We start from the raw sequence: 18,110 nt of genomic DNA, 5'->3' as shown, positions 1-18,110 counted from the left end.
TGCCATAGGACACATGCATTTACCAGAGAGGGACAGAGAAAGGGAAAGTGAGAAATCACTGCACACTCCCCTGCAAAGGGAGGATGGACATGCTCCAATCCCTTCTCCTCTAGTCTCTCCTCTTGGGATTTTTGGGCGTACACTCATATATACCCTGCATATTTTTCAACCAGCTGAATTTGGGACTTGATCCACAGTGGGCCATGTGGGAGTCTGGTACCTTAACCACCATACCACCTGCTAGCTCTGCCATAGGATATTTTAAAATTCCCAGTGAAAAACAGTTATAGTGATAGTCAGCATCCTTTGAATACTGTACCAATAATACTCAACTCGAGGTAGTTGACATTTGCAACATTAGGGTCTACAGTATTCTTCTTGATTATTTCTTGAATGTTTGAGGCAAATTTTTGTTGACTTATATTTCTGGAGATACATCTTTGCAAGACCAGGATTTTAGATTATAATTAAAAGCAAGTACTGTACCAAAATTAACATAGAACAGAAAATGAGGGTGGGATGTCTAATCTGATTCTAAGGCTTGACAAGTTGTATAGTGAGTAATAGACACCATTTTTCATTAGTAAGTAATTCTGGTTATTTAAGAAAGAAATAAAAATATCACTATAAAAATATTTTTGTGGGGGTCAGCAAGCGTGGTGGTTAAGGCACTGGATTCCCACATGGCTGACCAGGTTTAAATTCCTGGACCTGGCAGCTTGTTTTCTCACTTTCCCTCTCTTTCTCTCTGTACTTCTGGTGAGCACATGTGCCCTATAGCAAATTTAAAAATAATAATAATTAAAATTAAATAGTCTAAAAATTTTCAAATGGTTATTAAGCAGGTAAGATACATAAGTAGGGTCGAGACAGTGGCATGGTAAAACGTGACATTCCGTGAGGCAGTCCTATGAGAAATTTCCCAGTTCAAGTCTGGAGACCTCCCTGAGTATTCCAGGCATGCATTGCCCAGGCCCAGGGCTGGCTGAAGGCTGGGAGTAGATTGTACCATCAGAACCCTGTTAGGGGTGCTGTCTATTTGTCTTTGTTTTTCTCTCCCTATTTCTGTCCTTCTCTCTCATGGAAAAAATAAATGAATTCACTTTTTTTTTTTTTTTAAAGTTATTTGGTCCTAACTATGTAATCAAGGGACTGTGAGGTATCTTTTGACCTTGGAGTACTGTATAGAAAATTATTCACACTGTGGGAGTGGGGCAGGGTAAAAGAGGAAATGGAGGGCAATGGAGAGCTATCTTTTAGTGGATGTATTTTAGAAGTTAAACACAATTCTGTTTATAGTTTACTGTCCAGAGCTTAGTCTTATAGCCACCTAGCTACAAGAAAGCTAGGAAATGTAGTATCTAGTTAAACGTCCCTTTGATAGCTGTCAAAACTCAAAAATAAGTGTCATTGAATTTACTGTTGTAAGTAAAATGGTGTGGATATATATATATGCATTACAGGTGAAAACAGCTGGGTGAAACAGAGTAGAAATGATCACTGGAGGAGGACAGCTCAAGAAAGAAATAGACAATTTAGATGATTGACTGTTGAAATCATGCAAGAGGACAGGATTTGGAAAGTATTATAGAAGAAAATAGGGAACCAAATGTTCATCAGAGAATGAGAAGGAATTGCTAGTTATTTAGTAGATAAAGCAAGATAAAAATGGGTACTAATTGCTAAAACTAGGAGGTTAAAAGAAGTAGTTAATAGTGCTGATGAATTTTTAGACTTTTTTGCATATGTCTTTGCTAAGATTTCTGTTGACTATGATTGCTTTTTGAGTAAGAAATTATGTTTGATTTAAAAAATATTAAGGCTATTCCTATTGTCACGGTAACTTACTATTATCAACGTAACCATATTTGGGATTGATAACGTTCAGTTTTAATGAAAAGTGACTGTTTGTTAGTATAAAGTGATCGTAGGTATCAGAAGGAGCCTAGGTCCAGTGTTGTAAGTTTTGTAATATACTGTAACACTTTCCCCTTTTTTTGTAATTATCAGAGGTCATGTGTGCTTACCAGAGAGAGTGACAGCACACTCCCTAATGGGGCGTGGTCATATTTTTTTTTCTTCTATTTCTCTATCCCATCAGGATTCTGAACATAGTTACACTTGGCATGTTTTTCAAGTGACCAGGGCTGGGCTTCGAATCAGTCAGCCATATGGAATCTGGTTCCCTGTACTCGTTTAATTGCTACACCACAGGGCTGGTCCTATAATAATTTTATGTTTATTCTTTCAACAAAATACTTAGAATCTAGTAATAAAAATACCTGACTTTACCAATTAGCTCTAAGTAGATGCTGTATAGATTATTTGAAATGAAGTAAATGACTAATCATTTTTAATACTTGGAGTTCTTTAATTAAAAGAATTTTAACCGTTCTTTAAATTTTTGCTATGTAGCAGGCACTATCTAGGTACTTTAAATATGTTACTTAATTCCTCACAACCCTTCAAAAGCAAGTTTGAATACCTGCATTTTGCAGATGAGAATGTTATAAGAAGTTAGCAGATTCCATAGACTCTAGAGAAATAACTTTGAAAGCCGTGCTTTACAGGTTCCATGTATCACATTCTCTACCATCGTGGTATAGTACACGCTGTTCTATGTTATTCTTTTCCTATGAGTCCTTAAGACTGTTACAGTTTAGTTCAACCCAGTGACTTTCAAACTTTTTAATAGTTTATTAGTTTATGTTACCAAAAAAAAAAAAATTCAGTTTGTGAAACATAAAAAAGCTAAGCCATCCTGGTTAAAAATATCATGGTCCCAGAGTTTGACCTATAGAATCTCAGCATTTCTAGAGTGTGGTTGAGGTAGATAACTATATAGAATTTTTTTTTTCTTGCTTTATGGTCCTTCTGGGTTTGTTTATAATTCTGAGTCCTCTGCCAAACAGCAGCTGTGTGTTGTTCTAGGATTTTTAAAAACATTCACAAGGTGTCTGATTTATACATTTTCTTTTCACCTTAATAAGCAGTAATTTCAAAGTTGACAGATTTTGTTTTGCAAGTTTTAAATTATAGTCCATAATACTTTTTACTCATGTTTATTTTAGTAGTTCTTCAAATTATATTTTAAATTTTTGTTTTAGATCTGGCAGAGGACGGAAGTTAAGTGGAGACCAAATAACGTTGCCAACTACAGTTGATTATTCATCAGTTCCAAAGCAGGTAATTTTTTTTTGAAAAGATAAAGTGTTACAGGACAGTGCATTTCAAGTTGGGTTATAGACCATTTACTGTAGTTTAGTAAAATCTATTTGGTAGTCAGTATTTTTGTTGCTGTTATATTTTTTAGTTATAACATTTCTATTTGGCTCATTTTATTTTTTGTTTGTTGGATATCATCTTCTGTTTTGTTCTCCCCATTTTTTAAGTGTTTGCTGTTGCTTGCTGGAGCATTTTTATAGTAGCTGTTACAAAGCTATTTTTTGGTTTGTTTTTGTTTATATTTTGTTGTTTTTTTAAAGCAATATTTTTTTAAAAATGTCTTAAACTCATCATCTCAGGGTTGGCATCTATCAAATTTTTCCGTTTAATTGAGGTTTATTGATTCTTTGTATGCTAAATAATTCTGGATTGTTTCATTAACATTTTAATATTATGTTTTAAGACTCTTATTTAAATTCTGTGGATAATGTTGTTTTTTGTTAAATTAGACAATCGGTCTGTTTAGGCTTAGGTGAAAAGTTCTAGTCCCTTTCCTCTGGGCTTCTAGTTCTAATGTCAACCAGTTTTCAAAGCATTGCTTTATTATACTTTGTTTTTGTTTTTGTTTTGTAATGGACAGTATAGGATAAAATAGAACAGAACAAAATATATAAGTAAAAGTATTTCTTTAACTTTTGATAACTTTGGTTATGTGATATAAAATGTATATATTCCTGTTAGTCAAAAAAAGTTTGGGCACTTGGAGTCAAGAGAAATAACTTTGAAAGCCGTGCTTTACAGGTTCCATGTATCACATTCTCTACCATCGTGGTATAGTACACGCTGTTCTATGTTATTCTTTTCCTATGAGTCCTTAAGACTGTTACAGTTTAGTTCAACCCAGTGACTTTCAAACTTTTTAATAGTTTATTAGTTTATGTTACCAAAAAAAAAAAAATTCAGTTTGTGAAACATAAAAAAGCTAAGCCATCCTGGTTAAAAATATCATGGTCCCAGAGTTTGACCTATAGAATCTCAGCATTTCTAGAGTGTGGTTGAGGTAGATAACTATATAGAATTTTTTTTTTCTTGCTTTATGGTCCTTCTGGGTTTGTTTATAATTCTGAGTCCTCTGCCAAACAGCAGCTGTGTGTTGTTCTAGGATTTTTAAAAACATTCACAAGGTGTCTGATTTATACATTTTCTTTTCACCTTAATAAGCAGTAATTTCAAAGTTGACAGATTTTGTTTTGCAAGTTTTAAATTATAGTCCATAATACTTTTTACTCATGTTTATTTTAGTAGTTCTTCAAATTATATTTTAAATTTTTGTTTTAGATCTGGCAGAGGACGGAAGTTAAGTGGAGACCAAATAACGTTGCCAACTACAGTTGATTATTCATCAGTTCCAAAGCAGGTAATTTTTTTTTGAAAAGATAAAGTGTTACAGGACAGTGCATTTCAAGTTGGGTTATAGACCATTTACTGTAGTTTAGTAAAATCTATTTGGTAGTCAGTATTTTTGTTGCTGTTATATTTTTTAGTTATAACATTTCTATTTGGCTCATTTTATTTTTTGTTTGTTGGATATCATCTTCTGTTTTGTTCTCCCCATTTTTTAAGTGTTTGCTGTTGCTTGCTGGAGCATTTTTATAGTAGCTGTTACAAAGCTATTTTTTGGTTTGTTTTTGTTTATATTTTGTTGTTTTTTTAAAGCAATATTTTTTTAAAAATGTCTTAAACTTATCATCTCAGGGTTGGCATCTATCAAATTTTTCCGTTTAATTGAGGTTTATTGATTCTTTGTATGCTAAATAATTCTGGATTGTTTCATTAACATTTTAATATTATGTTTTAAGACTCTTATTTAAATTCTGTGGATAATGTTGTTTTTTGTTAAATTAGACAATCGGTCTGTTTAGGCTTAGGTGAAAAGTTCTAGTCCCTTTCCTCTGGGCTTCTAGTTCTAATGTCAACCAGTTTTCAAAGCATTGCTTTATTATACTTTGTTTTTGTTTTTGTTTTGTAATGGACAGTATAGGATAAAATAGAACAGAACAAAATATATAAGTAAAAGTATTTCTTTAACTTTTGATAACTTTGGTTATGTGATATAAAATGTATATATTCCTGTTAGTCAAAAAAAGTTTGGGCACTTGGAGTCAGCAGCTGGCATGATGGTTAAGGTGCTGGATTCCCCTGTGGCCAATAACTATTCTAGTCTCGGACCCAGCATCTTGAAAATCACACAGAGCGCATGTGTGTGCATGTCTAAAACCCCAAGAAGAGAATAGAGGAGAAGGGATTGTTGTGTGGCCTCTCCCCACCCTGGTGCAGGGAGAGTGATGTGTTACTTTCCCTCTTTCTGTCTCTCTTAGGCGAGCACATGTGCCCAATGGCAAAAACAACATAAGTTTGAGAACTAATGTTTAGAAAGCCCATTTTTCTAATAAATAGTTAATGAGATAGATGTTCATTAGATAATATGTCAAAAGGTGTTGATTTGTTAAATGTAGACAGATGTTGAAGAGTGGACTTCTTGGGATGAAGATGCACCCACAAGTGTAAAGATTGAAGGAGGGAATGGAAATGTGGCAACACAACAGAATGCTTTGGAACAACTGGAACCTGACTATTTCAAGGACATGACACCAACTATAAGGAAAACTCAGAAAGTATGTGAACAAATTTGTGTATTTTGTGATTGAATTATCATACTCCTGTAGTTAAAATTAGATAGCATTTATAATTAATTATAAATAAGAAATGACAAAATAAAATAGAAAAAAATTTAAAAGTTACACAGTATAGTTGGTATTTATTATACCATCTATTTCTTATTATGAATTTCTAATTTTTTCTGTTATTTTAAATCAGGATTTTATATATTCAAGTTACCTAGACATAGATCTAATAAGTTGTACCCCGAGTCTTATAAAAGTATAGTGAAGGTTTACTGAAATTCTATATGTCAGATTCTATACTCCGGTCTCTGCTATGTATACGAAGCTGAATAAGATAACAGTTCTAATAAGTTCATAGTTTAGTGATATCTTCAAACTGACAAATAGTTTCTATTGTTTATAACCATTATAAAACTATTGCAGGAATCTGAGAACTTAGTTATGGTTCGTGTTAGTCATCCATTCTTTAACCCCTTTTAAGGTGAATATGGAAGTTCACTTACAGATGCTAGGAATTATTGGAAAAAGCACAATGACTGAGTATTTTCCTTTCTTAGTTTGGATTATTTTTCTTAATATTTATTTTATTTATTTATTTATTCTATGAAACATAGAGAGATGAAGAGAGATAAATAAGTACCCCGAAAAAGAGCTTCTTGCCATGATCCAGCCTCAACCAACACAGATAGACTTAGACACACGTATGCATAGTTGACTTGCATATGGAGACCTCAAGATGTGAACCTGGGACCTTCCCATGTGATTTCAGCATAGCAAATTGTTGTGTTTCTGCTGTACCACCAGCCAGCCCCTGTTTTCCTTTTTATCAAAATAGTACATATATGGGTCAGCAGGTGGCATGGTGATTGGAGCATTGTACTTCCACATGGGCCACCACAGTTTGAGTCCCAGACCTGACGGCTTAAAACTCGCTGTGGGTGCATGTGAACGCTTGCCCAAAACCCGAAGACGAAGGTAGAGGAGAAAGAATTGCAGCATGACCACACACACACACACCCCAGGGAATGATTTCTCACTTTCCCTCTTCCTGTTTTTGTCCTTCTCTGGTGAGTGCATGTGCACTATGGCAAAAACCTTAAAAAAAAAAAAAAAAAAAAAAAAAAAAAGAAAGAAAGAAAGAAAGAAAGAAAGAAAAATAGTACTTGTACTTTATTTTTAATCAAACAGTGTAGAAGGGCTGATAATGAGAAGCGACAGACTTTGCCTCATTGTCTTAGCAGCTCTACTTCCCAGAAGCAGTCATCAGTAACTTTTCTGTTTGGTGTTCTAATGTTTGCCATCATTTCTATATATAAGATGCTTATATTGCTTTTCCTTGATTTACTAGTCACAGATCCTGTCCATTGATACCATACTGTGGAAAATGAGGATTTATTTCCTATTACCCTTTTCACATTTATTACCCTTCCAGAATTGTAATGATATCATTCCAGTCTGCCTTACCAGTCACTCTCCTGTTTCAAAAAAGCACACTTTAGGCTCCATTTCTTATTTGGTCAAACATAGAGAATATTTCCTTTATATATGCATTATAAAATGAGGCCATTACTTACTTCACACTTCCTAATACATAGTTCTTCATCCTCTTCTACCTCTCAATTAATTTCAGCTGTACATTTATTTTTTTACATTATCTAGGTTGATAACACATTTCATTTTGTCAGGTTGTCCAAATATCCCAATCCCCAAAAGCACTATATTGTGTATTGTTTTTAAGAGAGATTTTTGCCATAGGGTATGTGCACTCACTCACCAGAGAGACAGAGGGAGACAGAGAGAGAGAGAGCAAGAAATAACCCCCCAGGCGGGATGGTCATGCTGCAATCTCTTCTCCTCCATTTTCCTCTCTGGATTTTGGGTTCTTAAGCACATGAGCCCAGTGTGAGTTTTAAACCACTGGGTCCAGTGCTTGAACCACAGTCGATTACCTGGGAGTCCAGCGACATAACCGTTACATCATCTACTGGTCCCAAATTGTGTATTTTTTTAAGGGTTCCTTAACCAAGTTTCTCCGTTGCTGGATACCTTGTTCTGTGGAAGCATATTGCAGTAATGCTTTACTAAATAATTAGAATGCAAATGCTTATAGAGAGAACTACAAAATATCAAATGTATTTTAATATGACTGACCTGAAAGAGTTAACATATTCATAGATACCCTGCATACCAAGGGTTATACCTTTGGCGTGATACGATACATGTTATTATTTAATAAAGTAATAAAATGTGACTAATTATATTTTGGATGTCTAGAGAAAATAGGGAAAAAAGAAAGGTGTTGCAAGTTTATTATTTTTTAAAGAAATAAAATACAGGGGCCAATAGGTGGCATAGTAGTTAAGGCACTGTATCCCACATGGCTAACTTCCTGGTTCAAGTCCTGGACCAGTGACTTGAAAAACACTTCAGGTCCTTGTGCAAGTATCCCCAAACTCCTGAGAGGAGAATGAAGAAGAAGGGATTGTGACATGGCCATCCCCCACTAGACAGTGATTTCTTACTTTCCCTCTCTCTCTCTCTGTCTCTGTGGAAAGCACATATGCCCTATAGCAAAAACACAATAATAATAATAAAAAAAAGTGAAATACAAAATTTCTTATATGTAACTGATTTGAATGACAATTGCCTGGGAATTTTGGTACTCTGCATTTTTTCAGTTTTTACATTATAAATTAAAAAAAGATGAACATATTTTAAGTAATCACAGGGTACTTTGGTGATTCATCTGTTTTTGTACAGTGACATGTAGACTATCCCTATAATTCTATTTCAATTAATCTTTCAGATTGTTATTAAGAAGAGAGAACCATTAAATTTTGGCATCCCAGATGGCAGCACAGGTTTCTCTAGTAGATTAGCTGCTACACAAGACATGCCTTTTATTCATCAGTCTGTAAGTATGTTAATGAATTTTGGCATTGACTTGGTTATATTTCTGTTTTCTATAGAGAAGAAGGGGAAAATATAAATGAATTGAATGTATTATTTATTTGTTTATTTATTTTTGTAATTTTGAAATAGTATTAGCAGTTTGAGAGTTCATTTGGAGTTTTACCAGTCCTAAACTTTCATGAGATTATCAGTTACATCAGATACGTAAGATCATGATTCCATTGTATACATGAAAGAGGGATAAAATATTGAAAAATATGAACTTCAGAGAGATTACCACTAAAGAAGGAAATTAACATTAATAGCAGGTTATTTAAAATGAGTTATAGGGACCAACAGTTAGCATAATGGCTATGTTGCTGGTCTCCCATATAGTCGACCATGATTCTAGTCCTGGACCCAGTGGCTTAAACTCATGCTGGGCACGTGTGTGTGTGCACCCAAGATCCCGAGAGGAGAAGGGATTGCAGCGTGGCCATCCCCCCTGGGGGGTGATTTCTCACTTTCTGTCTCTCTGTCTCTCTGGCGAGTTCACAAGCCCTATAGCAAAAATCTCTCCAAAAAAAAAAAATGAGTTACAAATCATTTTTCTGGTAGATTTACCTTTAATGGGTGATATGACTTAATATGAGTTTGACTCAAACTTTTTAAAGGAAAAAGTAATGAAATAGATAAAATGGCTAGGATTCTCAACCTTACCGTATTAGAATCAGCTTTGGATTATTTTGTTTGTTCTTTTTTTTTGTTTTGTTTTGTTTTGTTTTTGGAGAGGTTTTTGCTATAGGGCACGTGCACTTGCCAGAAAGATAGAGACAGAGAGATAATGACTTTCTGTGGCATGTTCCTTTAAGTTATATACTGTCACTTCCACATTAATTTATTAGAAACTTGTCACTAAATTGTAGCCCACATACAGAGGGAGAGTTATTAAACTAACTCTTGAAGAAAGGAATATTTGTGGATAAATTGTGTTTAATGCCACATCTATCTGTCTGCACTCTATTTTACTTGTTTAAACTGCACAAGTGCTTTTCAGGCTCCTCTCCCCAGGGGACCCATATTTATGTATGTTTTTAATTTTGTCATCATCACTTGTTGCTATTAATACTAGACCCCAGTGTAGGTGCTAATGATCCACTGCTAAGTAAATTGAATAGGCAAAGTCCTCACTTCAGAAAAACGCTTCATAGTAGGGAGACTATTAAATAAATTACTACATATGTAAATGTAATTACTGAAATATTGGTAACTCCTCTACAGGTACATGATCCTATATTAGCATAAAATAGAATAGATAAATCTAAATAATAGAGCATCATGATGTTTAATTTTTAAATTTTCTATTTCTCAGTTTCAAACTTGATTCATGTGTTTGATCCAATCCATGTTGGTAAAGTAGTTCTATCTTACCTAGGTAATGAATAATGTTTGCCACCTAACTGTAATTATGTTATCTAATACTAATATAGTTTATTGTGAAGGTCTAAATGTATAGCCACAGGCAGAGTTGGGTGTGTAAGTAGTGTAGGTGAGGAATGTCTCCAATGCTCTGTCCATGTATTTTTCTCCCAAGCAAACAAAACAAAGGGGCATTGCATAGGAGAGAATGGTAACCTTCTACGCTTTGTTCTCAACACCAAAAATACCTCCCTTTAAGTCTACAGATTAAACTGCATTGTTTTTTTCCTTCTGGAATTCACTATTTGTATTGTTGGAAGAGCTCTTTTTATGCCAAGGATATTAACTTTTTTCTGTCATCTTTTGACCTTTTTCAGTTTGTTGTTGGATTTATAATTTGGTTTGGGTGTTTTTGATAGGCAGATCTGTCCATCTTATTCTTTACAACTTTTTTAATGTAGAAGGGCATCTGTACTAAAGGATTACATACAATCCTTTTATAAATGGTTGAGTAGTTTCACTTTCTCTTTTTAAATGGTGCCAGTTGCTTTATATACAAAATCGCTTCTGCATCTAAGTAAACATCTCAAAATGACCATTTTCATTGGTTTTATTTGGGGGGAAGTGAACTTTCCATGACTTGGCTTTAGGAATAGTGGAATGTAGTGATCATCCTGATTATTTTAGGTAAGTAGGACAGGGAAGAGGAAGCGTTATATAGAAGAAATATTCTGATAAAAGATAAACTTTTCCTGATTTGTCATTTTTCCCTCAGATTGACACAGTAAGTACCACTGAAAAATATTCTCTAAAATATGTATGCGTAATGAAGATGACTATATTCGTTTGGAAACCTCAGCTGTGTGCAGCTCTCTTCAGCATAGATTAATGCAGTCAGACATTTCTACTTCAGTCTGGAATCAGTTGATCACTTTCTCTCCAACCCTATCCCTTCCTCAAAAGAGAGAGAAATAGAAAAAGTATTCCATCAAACTAAAAGAAGAAAATTTAGAATAAAAGAGTGTTGTAAACATAAAATAGAAAGAAAGCTAGACTTGGCCAGGATTGTTAACAGTGAAAACCATGCGTCACGAGGAACTCCTCAGTTCTAGGCATAACCGGGCCCAAATTGTTTTGCCTTATATAGGACGTAGTAAGGAAATCAAGAAGCCACAGGAGGGTGACAGGTTCTGGGTTTTATTTTAAAAGAAACCTTTTAACTACTACGTGGAGAAAGGGTACCGTTTTACTATCTTAATTTTGTTTTATTTTTTCATTGTAGTCCGAGTTAGGTGACTTAGATACTTGGCAAGAAAATACCAATGCATGGGAAGAAGAAGAAGATGCAGCCTGGCAAGCTGAAGAAGTTCTGAGGTATCTGAGTGCTATTTGTGTTACATCTTGAATAGAAGTAGATTCATTTCATGTTGGATTTAAGGTCTAGGAGGTCTAGTCTGTCAAATAGTATATTTTTCTTCATCCTTTCTCATTTGAATCTTAGATAATATAAAATTTTTTTGCTATTTCAGATAACATAATGCCATTTTCTATGACTAAAGCCTCACAGAAATCAAGAATTTAAAGCATTATAGGAGCAAAAGAAAAATAAATGTATTATGGTAAATGAAATATTTTACATAGGCTTATATACTTATTACAATCTTGGTACATCCCATTAGGAAATGTGAGCCACCACTCTGTATTCTTCTGGGTCAGAAATGAAAACTTTGTTTTCATTTCTTCATGGTCTAGAATGGTGCCTAGCACTACATATTCGAATTAAAATAATTTCTGTATGCACTCTGCTTTTGTCCATATATCTTAATTGATGTCCATAAAAGCTCTATTAGGTGTAGATAATAGAAGTCATTCTGCAGAAAAATAAATTTTATTCTGGGGCCTTAATTTTTGTTGGCTACGTTCTTGTTTCTTTGTTTTAGTAAACAATATACTTAGCTTTCGCTATGGCTACATTAGGTCAAAAAGTAAGGGGAAAATTTATCTTAAGGGATAGCTTGTAACTATGATCTAGTCTATGTTTATATATAGACTAGCAATTAAATATAGTAAATGTAAATTACTATGCATTCTTTTTTAAAACATTTTTTCCAGAAATATTTTAATAAAAATTGTCCATTTCCAAGAAACACACACTGCATGCCCATCAATAGAAGAGAACGATAGCAAAATAGAAAATCTACCTCATGGGTATGATTTAAAGAGGAAAAGCTGCAGACACTTGAGTACATCAGCAAAATGCTATATTAAAGTCATATTCCTTCTTATGTGCTAAGAGTTTGATTATATACCGATAATTATATACTTAATATAAACGCTGAACTATTTAGGTTGAAGGACCACTATGGAAGCATCTGTCATAAATATATAGTAAAATGCAATATAAGTTTTTCTTTTTAATTTTGAAATGAAGATTGTTTTTACCATAGGGACAGAAAATCAATTACCTTTTATTCAACTCTCTTAATAAAACAATTGGGGTTAGCAGGTGGCATGGTGGTTAAAGGTGCTGGGCTCCTACACAGGCAAAGGTGGTTCACATCCTGGACCCAGCGGCTTGAAAATCACTCTGGGTGCTTATGCATGCATGATCAAATTCCCGAGAGAATGGAGGAGAAGGGATTGCTGTGTGGCCATCCCTTGTGGAGAGGGGTGGATAATTTCTCACTTTTCCTCTCTCTGTCTCTCTCTCTCTCCAGTGAGTACACATACCCTATGGGAAAAACATTAAAAACAATTTTAAAATAATCTATAAATATTTTTTCTTTTCTTTTCTTTTTTTTTTACAGTTACTTTGAACAACCACCAGAGGGCACAGTTAAATAACCAAAAGTTATGGCTGGCATTTTTTTTTTTTTTTTTTTTTTCCCCTGTTTTGGGATTTGTCCTTCCTGTTTTCAGCCTGTCCTTTTTTTCTTTTTTTTTTTTTGGATGGGCTGGGAGGGTCACATTTTAAAATTAAGTCTGTAAAATGGTGAGGTTTTTGTTTGTTTGTTTTTCTCTTTAAGTTTTTCTTTCTTCTATGAGCAAGAGAAAGAGACAGGCATACCCAACAGAGTCCCCATGCTGTGATCCACCCCTGCCCCAGTCAGCCCCAGATCCTGGGCACACATAAACCTGCATGTTCAGGGAGGTCTCCAGACACAAACATGGAACCTTCTCAGGTGGATCCACCTCACAGTGTTGAATTACTGCTACACCAGTATCTGACTCCACCAAATTGTGAGAGTTTTTAATACAGTTAGATGCTGCTAATGACATGTTGAGAAATTTGTCATTAGTCAATTTTATTATTTTGCTGAAATCAGAGTTTACAAATGCAAACCTAGACTGTGTAGCCTACTACACATCTAGCTGTATGGTATAGCCTATTATTCAGTATAATCTTATGCGGCCACCATTGTAAAGACGTTCTGTCATTGACTGAAATGTCCTTATGTGGCATGTGACTATTTAGTTTCTATTTAGTCAGTATAACTGTCTTTTATAAAGGAAATATGTTTTAATTGTGTACTGTAACATTTATGCTACATGGATCATCAAAAAAGGTGTCATCTTTTTATGAATTATAAATACAGAAGTCTGAGTATTTTAGAATGATTTGGAGATTTAATGACTATTAATGTCACTAACCACGAGGATAAAGGAAGGGGCTGCTCAGTGATGTTAATGATAGCAACGCAGAATTTATGGCTGGGTTTGTGAGTATCTTAATACCGATTGCACAAAAACTTCTGTTTTTCCATCTTTTTGCTCCCCAAACAAGTGAAAACAAATGAGATTTATACTATTATTACAGCTTATAAGAATAAGACTATTAATAATAGACATGCTTCATACTACAAGTTGTATAAATAGAACCAAAGGACCTGGAAGCTTCCATACATCCTTACTGCCCCAGAAGAACACTCAGCATTTTAAAAGTATATCCTTACTGTGGACTTTTTTTCCCACCCACTGCCACCATAAACTACTTCCGGTACTGATCAGTATTGTTAAAGAAGAAGATTCTGGTACTTCAGTTAATTCTGGGTATGAATCTAGAGAGGTAAAATGTATTTTGCTCTGCAGTGATCTCTAAATTGTTTCTTGTGCCAGGAACATGAGTTGTTGATATTTGTATTTCAGTTGATAACCATATCAAAGTGTGGTCATCTTACTTGTCTATAACATAGCTACTCCTTTATATTTCTTTTCCTATTTCCCATTTTACAGCTGGTATTTAATTTTTTTTTAGTGTACATTATCTATTTTTCTTGAAACTGAGCAGAGGTAATGAAAGTCAATTTTAATTCTTTTTTTTTTTTTTTTTTTTAAAGCTTTTGGCCATAGGGTGCATGCGCTCAAGGGAAAGACAGAGGAAAACCGAGAAATCATCCCCTTTCCCCAAGGGCCAATTCCTCTCCATTCTCTTCTGTTGTTAACATTAGGAGATTTAATTCTCAGTATCGAGCTTTTCTGAATGGTATCCCCAAAATGGTGTGGTTCAATGGGGGTAATGTTTTAGTGGAAACAATCTGAAGAGAAGTCAGAGGATATGGGTTCTTATCCCCCTACTTAATCCTATGACTTTGAGTAAGTCATCAAGCCTTTCTGCCTCACTTATTTGTAGAGTAATATGTGTTTTGCGAGTCATGTTCTAAGGATTAAAAGCAATACTATTTTAGAAAATCTTTGAAATTTTCAAGGCAGTGAGAAGGTTCAAGACTAATATTTATTTAATGGTAGTAAAAGGGCACTGTTACTTCTTTCTGGAATTTATTTGTCATTTTCCTTGTATGATATTTTGTAAAAGTAAAAATATGAGTATATTCTTCTCAGGCAGCAGAAAATCGCAGACAGAGAAAAGAGAGCGGCAGAACAACAAAGGAAGAAAATGGAGAAGGAAGCACAACGACTAATGAAAAAGGAACAAAATAAAATTGGTGTGAAACTTTCATAACAAATGTTCTTCAAATGTGATAGTGCCAGTAGGAGAAATCTGACCTCCACAACCCAAGCAGCATTTGTATGGATTTCAGAGTATTTTCAGAATACATATATACAGCGTGACTGTAATACCTTCGTCAGTCCATCCAGGACACCAGGATTCTTTTAAAGTACGTTGAATTCTAGTGATCGAGACGCAAAAGACCTAAACAGACTTACCAGACAGCATTTTCTTCAACATGCTCCAAATATAAGACACTTGTTTGCTGTAGAGAAATAATTAAAAATGGAATATACCAGTACCTCTCCAGCTAGTTTTCTAGCTAAATAAATGGGTGTAAATAATTTTATGGTGGAAAAGGACTCTACTGTCTATTATGCTTTCCTTCAATGTGTGTAATGATAAAATAAATAATTTTAACTATTATTTCGTTTCTATGATTACCTGACCTAAATGAGACAAATTGCAGGGTTTTAACCTCCTTATTTTTGTTGTCAGAAGCTGGTGTTGTCATCCATTTCCTCTTATTTGAACTGGTATTGCTTGTTTAACACAGTATTAAGGAATTTGATTATTTTGGTTTTCAAAAAACTGACATTAAATGCAATAATTTTATTTATCATAAAGATTTTATACATAATTTTTTTAATGGTATAACATTATCCCTATTTGTAATTTATATTGCATGTATAAACATTGCAAATCGGCAACAAATTTGTTATACATTATTATAGCTAGTGAATTTTAGGAACTAATAGTGTAAATTTTCCCTTCATTATAGATTTTAAAATGTTATGTGTCTTTAATTACCTTAGTTCTTCCTCTCCCTGAAAAAGCCATTTTACAAATGCAGGAAACCTTCTGTTTTGATTTTCATACCTTTTAAATGATTTCTGTGTCAGTTTTGTGTATCTGACCTAATGCAGGTTACCTATGTTATTGACAAAGAAAACATTATTTATTTATTAAATTATAAACTGGAATAGGGATAATAATCTATTATTTATAAGATTGATTATCTCCGAAATAGTTGCATACTATGTTCTTGGGTTGGGGGGAAACATAGGTTTGATTGTTTAAAATCCCATGAACTTTTTCTTCACAATTAAAATGTATCCAACCTGACTTTCTATGGCTTTAGAATTTTTCAAGATTTTTACTTGTTAAAAGTTACTGCCCAAAATTAACACTCTACAGGCCAAATATTACTAATATATTTGAAATAAAATAACATTTCATAGTAAAAGCATAAACTGGGACCAGCAATTAGCGTAATGGCTATGTCGCTGGACTCCCATGTAGTCGACCGCAGTTCGAGTCCCGGACCCGGCGGCATAAACTCAAGCCAGGCGTGTGTGTGCGTGCGTGCCCAAGATCCCAAGAGGAGAATGGAGGAGAAGGGATTGCAGTGTGGCTCTCCCCCCTGGGGGTGATTTCTTGCTTTCTGTCTGTCTCTCTCTGTCTTTCTGGCGAGCACACGCGCCCTATAACAAAAAACCTCTCCAAAAAAAGAAAAAAGCATAAACTGCAGTGAGAGCTCCCTAAGTCCTTAGCTTAAACTTTTAGATTAAATGTGATTGTAAATCACTCGGAATTTAAGTTCAGTAGAAAACTCATTAAATCCCAAACATCATTTTCAGTGATACTTATTAGTGTTCTACATATAAACTTCAAATTGAATAGAATCGGACCCAAATTTTTAATAATGACTGTATTCTCTTCCCCTCTTTATATTACTACATTTTTCCCCAAATTTGGGGTTCATAAAGGATAACTCTCTTTAATACAATTACTGCTCTTTTCTAATAGTTAAAAACTACTGAAGTCTGCTTTGATTATGATTTTCATGTGTGTGAGGTTTTTTATTGTCTGGTTGTTTGGTTTTTGATTAGAAATAAAGACTGATTAGAAGTTACAGTTTACTTTTGACAGGAAGTGGATGAATATGGAAGACTTACTGCTGAGTGAAGCAAGTCATGCTATGAAGGAGAGGCATTGTATGTCCCCACTTAATATATACTGAGTGTCTGCACTCTGTGACTGAAACTAATGGTCTAAAGGATATAGAAACACAGTATATAGATATAAATACCAGATATAGTATGTGTGAAAGAAGAAGGTCTGAGGAAGGGCATTTGGGGGAGGGACAGGGAGGAAAAGCATTAATGGCACGAAGAGGTGTGGTATTATCTGTTGAAGATATTTCATAGTGTTATCAGCAGTACTAGGGAGAAATGTTCATCTGTTGAAATATCCATCTTGTAAGACAAATAATAATGTGATTGAATGTATGGAAGAAAATGAAATGAAAAAAAAATATTTTGAAAAAAGAAAAAAATAACTGGCAAAGAGATTAAAAAGGATACTATCTAATGATAAATGGGTCAACTCATCAGAAAGATACAGCAATTATAAACCTATATGCACCCAACATCAGAACACTGAAATAAATGAAAATACTTGATACAAAAGAAAAGTAGGATTTTTTTTCTTTCTGTCATCAATAAAAATTGCATGCCTCTAATGAAGTAAAAGAAAAATTTTTAAAAAAGATGATTATAAAATATTTAAGGTAACATGTTGACATTTTAACTCATCGTGATTTATTTCCTCAGTATAAAATAAATTTCACAAATAAAAAAAAAGAAGTTACAGTTTAGATGATTACTTAGGAAGAAACAAATTTTTCTTACAGAAAGAATAAACTTAGAATTGTTTGGCCTTCATTGATGGTGTAAACTAAATTCTCATATGTATGGGTATACAAGTGAAGTAATTGTCCCAATAGAAGTCATTGAGTTAAATAGATGTGATAAAGACTTCTCCTTTAGTCCCTAAATTTATGGTTTGTTTTCTTAATTTTAATAAGGAATTACCAATTTTAGAAGCAAATTAGTAGAAGTAAAGAAATACAGGCAGGTTCTGATAGAATTTGTAAAGTTCTACCCATTTTTGGATTGTGCATTTTATGTACTGAAATAATTATCAAAGACATGTGAAAT

The 18,110-nt window shown here is 33.9% G+C and overlaps 1 protein-coding gene across 2 annotated transcripts in view; it reads left to right on the top strand.

The window, feature by feature from the left end:
* The window catches only part of EBAG9 (estrogen receptor binding site associated antigen 9), a 34,761-nt gene extending 18,528 nt beyond the window's left edge, over positions 1-16,233 (top strand). For both annotated transcript variants that reach the window (XM_006161698.3, XM_006161696.3), the window contains 5 exons: positions 3,108-3,186; positions 5,682-5,840; positions 8,656-8,763; positions 11,443-11,534; positions 15,000-16,233. In XM_006161698.3, coding sequence (XP_006161760.1) covers positions 3,108-3,186; positions 5,682-5,840; positions 8,656-8,763; positions 11,443-11,534; positions 15,000-15,120 — 559 coding nt within the window. In that variant the 3' untranslated portion in view covers positions 15,121-16,233. The remainder of the gene's footprint in view (positions 1-3,107; positions 3,187-5,681; positions 5,841-8,655; positions 8,764-11,442; positions 11,535-14,999) is intronic.
* Positions 16,234-18,110: the final 1,877 nt, after the last annotated feature.

Source organism: Tupaia chinensis, unplaced genomic scaffold (genome assembly GCF_000334495.1).
Source record: "Tupaia chinensis unplaced genomic scaffold, TupChi_1.0 Scaffold138854_1, whole genome shotgun sequence".
In the NCBI taxonomy this organism is placed as follows: Eukaryota; Metazoa; Chordata; class Mammalia; order Scandentia; family Tupaiidae; genus Tupaia; species Tupaia belangeri.
Note: the sequence above shows the minus strand (reverse complement) of the source record. Positions and strands in the feature narration are given on the sequence as shown.